General features: G+C 41.1%; 1 protein-coding gene across 1 annotated transcript; it reads left to right on the top strand.

Annotated features, from left to right (window-relative positions):
* Positions 1-981: 981 nt before the first annotated feature.
* On the top strand, positions 982-7,619 carry LOC140396775 (probable G-protein coupled receptor 139). The gene is made up of 2 exons (XM_072485496.1): positions 982-1,048; positions 6,721-7,619. The coding sequence occupies exons 1-2, from the start codon at positions 982-984 to the stop codon at positions 7,617-7,619; spliced, it is 966 nt and encodes a 321-aa protein (XP_072341597.1).
* The last annotated feature ends 282 nt before the right edge of the window (positions 7,620-7,901 follow it).

Consider the following 7,901-nt stretch of genomic DNA (forward strand, 5'->3'; position numbering starts at 1 on the left):
CTGCTCCTAGTTCTTATGTTCTTAAATAAGTTTGAACCGGTCGATAGGGCGTGTCGACTTGAGGGCCTATATGTGGCTGAGGGTTTACGTTATTTATCGTCTTGTACGTGTTGAATAGCTGTTCCAAAGCAGGGTTGTTCTCTCAGTCTGAATGCTCATATTTATTGAAGCGACGGTGTTGGTTGGGGAGGCTCTGGTCTTTTGAGGGGATGGAGTGATTTGACATATTTATTATTTTAGCTCCTTTATCTCGTGAATAAACTCGATCTGCTTGTGGGGGGATGGGTTATTACGTCAGATGTTCTTTGTGTTATAAGCGTTGCGTTGATTCGAAAGTTTTGCTTGAAGGAAGGTACATTATGATTTATTTTATCTTCTGTTTCCATCAGATGCAGTATTAGATGAAGTCTGCAAAACATAATATTAAATATCACCCTTTAATCACGCAGATTACACTTACAGTTAAACATGACGGCCACATTCTCGAATACAATGTTAATGAGAGATACTCTAACATTCTGAATGTAATTCATCAATGGTCAAGGCAGAGGGAAGGCCAGAAATGACAATAGCAACTATCACAAATCGTTACCATGTCTGGCAGAATCCGTGTAGACTTCCGAGTGAAGGACCCGATTGAAACATTATGATATCCGGAGATGGACCAGATGCTGATTGAATGTACAGACTGATTGCTGGGCGAACATACCTTCTGATGAATATTCGTGAATGGATATTAACTGAAATTCACTACCTTGTGTTTTAGATTTCAATTTAATTACTGAAAATATTCTGTCTCTTCAGAGACTTAATTCGATGTTGTAACCTGTTTGTGAAATAAAAATAAATCACTGTGTCTGCTCTGTATCTCCAGGGAAACCCGAATGGTTATAAATTAAAGATTATTTGATTGTACCGACTCATTGTTTAACACAGAGAAATTTGCTATTGCACATTGGAACCGCACACTTCACACTGACGATGCTGGACATATTCTACACTATCAGGAAGTTATATTACATGATCCTTGCTGTTATTGGTGTTCCTGGTAAGTGATATCAAGTTTGAAGATGCGGATGTTTTCACAAGATTATACTGTGTGACTGCTAATGTTTAATTCCGATCTAACACGGCGCCATTGGCAAGCATGTGGTCATTGACATTTGGTAAGACTAGCAATTGCAATATCTTGCCTCAGTCTTCCTCTTTCTGGATCTCAGGGGCTCTCTGAAATGCAATGCATATATTATCCTACTTAATGATTCCTCAGTACATGGAATAATTAGTGTGCATTACTGACGGCGTACTTTGTACTGGAGTGAGACTTCTGATTTCAGTCGGCAGATATTCATGGGCCTATCAGTCAGTGCACAATTGCACGGAACGTGTGTCACTAATTCCAGTGGAACAACGCATCTTATTGACCATGCATTGATGGGAGCATTTGTCAATGATGAATTGCATTGAGTGTGGGGCACGAATCAGAAAGTAACATCTGACTGAAGTGAACATTTTTACTGGTAATATCGGTCTATGTAACATCGTCCTGAAGCAATTACCAGAATGAGTACCTCATCCCAGCGACAATGTATTACTGTGCCTATCCATCACTCTGGCGTTGGTAAGAATTTCCTTTTGACTCTTTATGTAAAATTCTTGGTTATACATTTATAAAATGTGTACTATTGCGCTTATTGCTATTATTCATGAGCAGCACGGTAGCACACGTGGTGCCACTATGGCATCACAGCGCCAGAGTCCCAGGTTCGATTCCCCGCTGGGTCCCTGACTGTGCGGAGTCTGGACGTCCTCCCCGTCTCTGCATGGGATTCCTCCCGTTGCTCCTGTTTCCTGCATAAGTCCAATGACGTGCAGCTCAGGTGCATTGGCCTTGATAAATTGCCCTTAGTGTCGAAAAAGATTAGATGGGGTTATTGGGTTATGGGGATAGGGTGCAAGTGAGTGCTGAAGTGGGTCGGTGCAGACCCGATGGGCCGAATGGTCTCCTTCTGCACTTTATGTTCTATTTAATCCTATGGAACGGTTGTGACAGTAACAGATATTACCTCTTCCCTGCATATGATTCTCTGTCTGTATAGAATGAAAAGTATTGATATCACTCTTTTCTCCTGAACTGCTTCTGAAGTTATCAATATTAATTTTGCCGTATATACAATGAACGCTTTTTATTAGTTTTTTCTTTCGAGTTTCCAATTCATTATTTCCAATTAAGGGGCAATTTAACGCGGACAATCCACCTGCCATGCACATCTTTGGCTTGTGGCGGCGAAACACACGCAAACTCAGGGAGAATGTACAAACTCCACACGGACAGTGACCCGGGGCCAGGATTGACTTTGGGACATCGGCGCCGTGAGGCAGCAGTGCTAACCACTGCACCACCGTGCTCCCCAAATGAACGCTCTAAATAATAGAGTTTCTATTGTACTGCACCCACTGCAACAGAAGTTCCCTCCGTACGCATAGTTAAATAGCAGGGCGGCACTTTTACAGATTTCAATCCTTTGGTTACTGACATAGAATTAACTTGAATATCGTCACCACAAAAAAGTAGTTTGTTTCGTGTGTCCTCCTCTAAAGCGTGTCATGTGAGAGTTCCTTTAAGACATGGACGTTTAAGCAATGTACCTTTAAGAAAACAGTGATGTCAGAGAGTGGGTGGGGCTGAGGTCAGGTCAGCCATTTTGCAGTTCAGTTTTGCAGTTTTTAGTTTCAGTTTTCAAACAGAGCTGGTGTCTGTGTGTTTCCAGAGAACTGCAGTTTGGAGGAAATGAGCTGGATGTGTGTCTGTGTTTTGCAGTGAGCTGGATCTCTGCCATGAAAGACTATCTCTGGATCATTTGGGTGATTTTAACTCATAATAGTAAAGGGTTTAACCTGCTGTGATTCTGTTTAAATGTGTTAAGTCTCTTGGAAGTTTGAAGGAACATTTTGAGGCATTATTTACTGTTGCAATATTTTCTGAGTTATCTTTGAAGTCAGGGGTGTTGCGAGATCCTATGTTTATTTAAGATGCTAAGTTGAGTTCATGGAATAAGCATTGTTTTGTGTTTAAAAACCCACGCGTCCATAACTGTAATCCCACACCTAGGGAACAAGCCGTGTGCTCGGAAAAGCAACAATTACATTAAAGGGGGAGGTTGGTTGAACTCCATGATACATTTTGGGGTTCTGAAAATGCCTCGCCCATAACACGTGTGACTGTGAATCTCAGGAAATAAGTGTAGGATTTGATTATTAATTTCTTCTGAAGGATTGCATACGCAGTGATCATTGAAAGATGCCGTTTTGTAACTGATGAACATTTAATTAGCTGTTCCACTATCTGATTCGGTTTCTTTACATGTACACCTTAGCAGCCCCTGCCGTCGGCTCATTTATGAGTGTGCATGAGTTAAACATTGAATGACAAGCATTTCTTTCTCTCCCTACCTCTCTCCCTCTCCATCCGCTCTCTCTATATATATATATATGTGCGTTTGGTAAGCAGCAACTGAGTGAAAAGCCCCCTTGAATATTGATATCAGTTACTAATATCGTTGACATCAGTCTGAATCACATTAACATGCGTAATCTGTCAATGCGAAAAATAACTAGAGCACCCCTTGGTTTCTCTGCTAACATCCTGATTAAAATAATTGCGCGCAGTTTGTCTTCAACAGAACAAAATACAGGATGCGAATTACTAAATCAACATTTTGCTTTTATATTCGTTCCATATTAATTATTTTAATATTAGTTCATTTACCAATTCCTCAAGAAATGAACTCCAATGTTCTGATTTCAGTATATTTTTGTTAAATTGTTTGTGAAACAGTGCCTTGAACTACTTTGCTTCTCTTATCCATTCAGATGATTGTTTCACGGTAAGCATTTGAAAAACTATTGCGTCAAATATTGTGTCACAAGAGCATCACTTTAGTACGACTGAGATTAATGTATCATTTAAATACCAGCTGTGCATTTTTATTAATTGTGCTGTAAAAAATGTTGTTTTATTCTTCCAGTCCATCAACTGAACGTTTCCTAATTTGGATTTGCTTCCACATTTCACAATTGGTTTTTCCTATTTCCTGAAACCACAACATTTGTTCAACCACACTGTTCTCAAACGTTACGTTTCCATCCCAAATGTCTGTCAATATCTGTAAGAATTATTGCTTGTTTCCTGCTTTGGTAACCAGCTTTCTGCCCATTCTGCTGCCTGTTCACTCCACATCAATCGCTCTGAGATTATTCATGGGGCTTCGCTGGGGATTCGTCAGAAGTACTTGGGAAACAAACAAATATTCGACTCAGCTCCTGGTTCTTACATTATTCAAATAATTCAGTCAGTTGGGTCAATTATGATCTTCCTTTTGGAATCTGTGCTGATTAGTCTTATGTATTATGAGTTTCTGGATTTGTTTTTTCGATTACATTTTTGAACAAAGATTCATAAAATATTCCCTACTACTGACACTTAGCTATTTGGTTTACAGATATTCAAATTTCCACTTTATTGATAAAGTAATTTGAGATGTTTGTCTTTAATCTCGAATCGAATTACTGTTAAGTAGCAGATACCGGTCTTTCTACTGTATCTTTCCTAGCCCGTGTTGAGCACGTTTGATTATAATATTCTGAAACAAAGCTTTCGTCGTCCTTATATCATTGCAGCATATGTCCCTATCCCGTTTTCACCACAATTAACTTAACATTTCTCTGCTGTATGTATTCACTACAGTTTTACATATCAATTCCCCTAAACAAACGACATTAGGCTATTGGTTGGATGGTCAGTCATGATCCGAATGATTGGCAGGACAGTTTCTGTATGCCGAATAGCCTCCTCCTGCGCCTATTTTCTATGTTCCTATGTTTCTCACTGATAGTGCGTGTTTCCTTCGGATTTGAATCCTCATTCTCTGGTTCAGTGTTCCTGGACTTCCGCACAACAGGATTAATTTCCTTCCCTCTGAATTCGGAGAACGATTCAAACGTTCATTTGAGTTGCTGTCTATGTCAGAATGACCCTCACTGCTCCAAAGTCCAGTAAACACGAGTTATCCTTAAACTGTCAATGGATGGGATGTTGTCTGACAGGCAACTTGGTCAGTTGTCCCTCCGCCATCTCCTGCTGGTTCAGTTAGGGAGCCGGGTTTGCAATTGGTTCTTTTTTTTGCACTCACTCCGCTGACCCATTGGAGCTCCTCTCCACCTCACCGGCTTTGGTGCCGAAATGAAAGCCATCAAATGGTCGAGATAAAAATCGCAATAAATGGAGTCGGTAGTGAAATGCTCCCCTGTGAAGGTTGGGATATTCTAAATTAGAATGTTGTCACCAAAATAATATGCACGAATTATGGTTTGATTGCTGTGGGCAGTATACTTGCATCATGCGTTGCTCCTAAACCACGCATGTCTCATTGATATATTTGTCCCGGCATTTTGACAACTCCTCTCGTCTCATTTCCTCGATTTGTTTTAAATGGGAACATTTTGGTATTTTTGTTTTTCATTTCGATAACTTCCTCGTCTCCATATGGTCCATCTCGGACACTTCCATTCCCTTTCACAACTGCTGAAACTCAATTTCAGTGAATGATCCAGGTGACTATACGAACACTGGTTAACACAGCTCATTTTTATTGCAAGCACAATAGATGTTCTGCCAATATTAAATCCTTCCCTTCCCACTGCCCTGAGGCGCAAACTCTTTTTCTGGGTGAACAAGTAACTTAATTGCACATCTTACAATACCACAGCCGCATTCATCCCTCAAGATGCTGGCTATTGTGCATTGGGGGAGCATCAAATTCAGATCGCATGATTGCTTTGCCGATTACCTCTGTTCAGTACACAAATGTGATCAGTAATTTTCTGATCAATTTCCACTGTGATTCTTCAGCCCATTCAAAGCTTCGACTCTCTTTCCTCAAGTGCGGACATTATCACCAGCGCTGCGTTTCCAGGGCCTATCGCAAGATTTAAAGATTAAGGTAAAGTCAATTTTCATTGCCTGTGAAATCCCGTGGTGGTGACAGGGAATGGCAACAACAAAGTGACTTGGAGTGGAGGAGATGTGGCTACACTGAAATGGGGAGCCCCCAAAACCTTAACATTTTTGGATAGTGAGCAAACATTTCAGCTTGGCCAATCAATCTAGCATTTCTCCCGCCCAGCAGATTTCAGTGGGGTGCATGGTAGTTTGATCAATGTCGGATTTGGGTGAGGAAGTGTGGGGGCGAGGGGAGTTGTGGGGAGAAAGATGAACTGCTACTCTTCCTAGCATATGCACAGCCCTGTGGAGACATTTCCACTCTGGCTGAACCTCTCTCCCTAGTGCATCAGCTGGAAACCTGCAGACGCTGGGAAAACATGGTCGGTCACAGGAAGACGTGGCAAATCGATTGATTCAGAAATGGCTCATCGCATTAAAACCTTTTTTATTGTAACCCACCCTCCGCGGGTCAACCACTCTCATGCGAATTTTGATATCTGAAGATATGTAAATATGCAGCTTGTCTGCAGGTGGCTTCAATTAAAATTGACATTTTGACATCCAGCTCTCTGCCCGAAACCCATCCTCCCTCTAACCACCGAACCACCACCCACACATCTCCAATCAAACCTTGAAATATTCAATTTGTTGTCTGTGACAGAATTAACAAGATTGGAAAGTAATTTCCGGTCCCTTTACTCTTCTTTCTATTGCAGTAAATTTACTGGCGATTGTGATCCTGTCCCGAGGAAAATGTGGTCTCACTGCCTGCACGACTCATTACCTCGTGGCCATGGCAACGGCGGATCTACTGGTCATTATCACTGATGGCATACTTTATCGGATCAGTTACTATTATTTCCCTGGGTCTTTTTTGGACATCACCCCTGTGTGCAGTGTCATCTATTTTCTCAGTCGCACTACCACAGATTGTTCCGTCTGGTTTACCGTCACTTTCTCATTTGATCGATTTGTGGCTATTTGTTCTCAAAAGCTGAAAACCAAATATTGCACCAAAAAAACCGCAGCTGTGGTTCTAGCAACCACGACCATTCTGCTCTGTTTGAAAAACATTCCATTCTATTTTACGGTTGGCCCTGTGTGGATAATCAATAATGTACCATGGGACTGTTATACAAAGCCAAGCTACTACACTGATCCTGGTTGGTTGGTATTTAAGTGGCTTCATAGAGTTTTTACTCCATTTCTCCCATTTAGTTTAATTGCATTGCTCAACAGTCTAACAGTCAGACACATATTAGTGGCAAGTCGAGTCCGCAAGGGACTGAGAGGTCAGAATCGTAGTGATCCAGAGATGGACAGCAGAAGGAAGTCTGTGATTTTACTCTTCTCCATATCCGGAAGCTTCGTAATTCTGTGGTTGGTGCATGTTATTGAATTCTTGTATTATAACATTACAGATACAGATCCAAACTATTACAACGATTCGTTATATATATTTGAACATGTGGGAATTATGTTCCGGAACTTAAGCTGCTGCACAAATACATTTATTTATGGGGCGACTCAGTCCAAATTCAGAGAGCAGTTCAAGAGCACAGTGAGCGGTGCAGTCGCAGCAATTACTAAATTAATACAAAACCTGAGAACATGAGTAAAACGAACAGTTATGCTCCCGTCAGCCCACCGTTTATCTCCACCAGTCAGCAATGCAATGACAAACATGATTATGTCTTTCACATCATTTTCTGCCTCATTCCGCCCATCCCAACCCATGGTATATAACCCTCTGTAGAACCAGAATGTTACTCTTGTTTTTAATATATCCAAGGACATCACATCCACTGATTTTGTGGTGGTGATATTCCATATACTGAAGATCTACTGGGTGGATACAACCCTCCTCCAGGCTCTGTTAAACTGGAGACTCTCATTT

This window comes from Scyliorhinus torazame, chromosome 20 (assembly GCF_047496885.1).
Source record: "Scyliorhinus torazame isolate Kashiwa2021f chromosome 20, sScyTor2.1, whole genome shotgun sequence".
Taxonomy (NCBI): domain Eukaryota; kingdom Metazoa; phylum Chordata; class Chondrichthyes; order Carcharhiniformes; family Scyliorhinidae; genus Scyliorhinus; species Scyliorhinus torazame.

Bases quoted from the DNA above. Each gene is read 5' to 3' on its own strand.
- LOC140396775 (XM_072485496.1), top strand. From the start codon at position 982: ATGCTGGACATATTCTACACTATCAGGAAGTTATATTACATGATCCTT. The intron at 1,049-6,720 runs GTAAGTGATATC...TTTCTATTGCAG, and splicing joins TGCTGTTATTGGTGTTCCTG to TAAATTTACTGGCGATTGTG.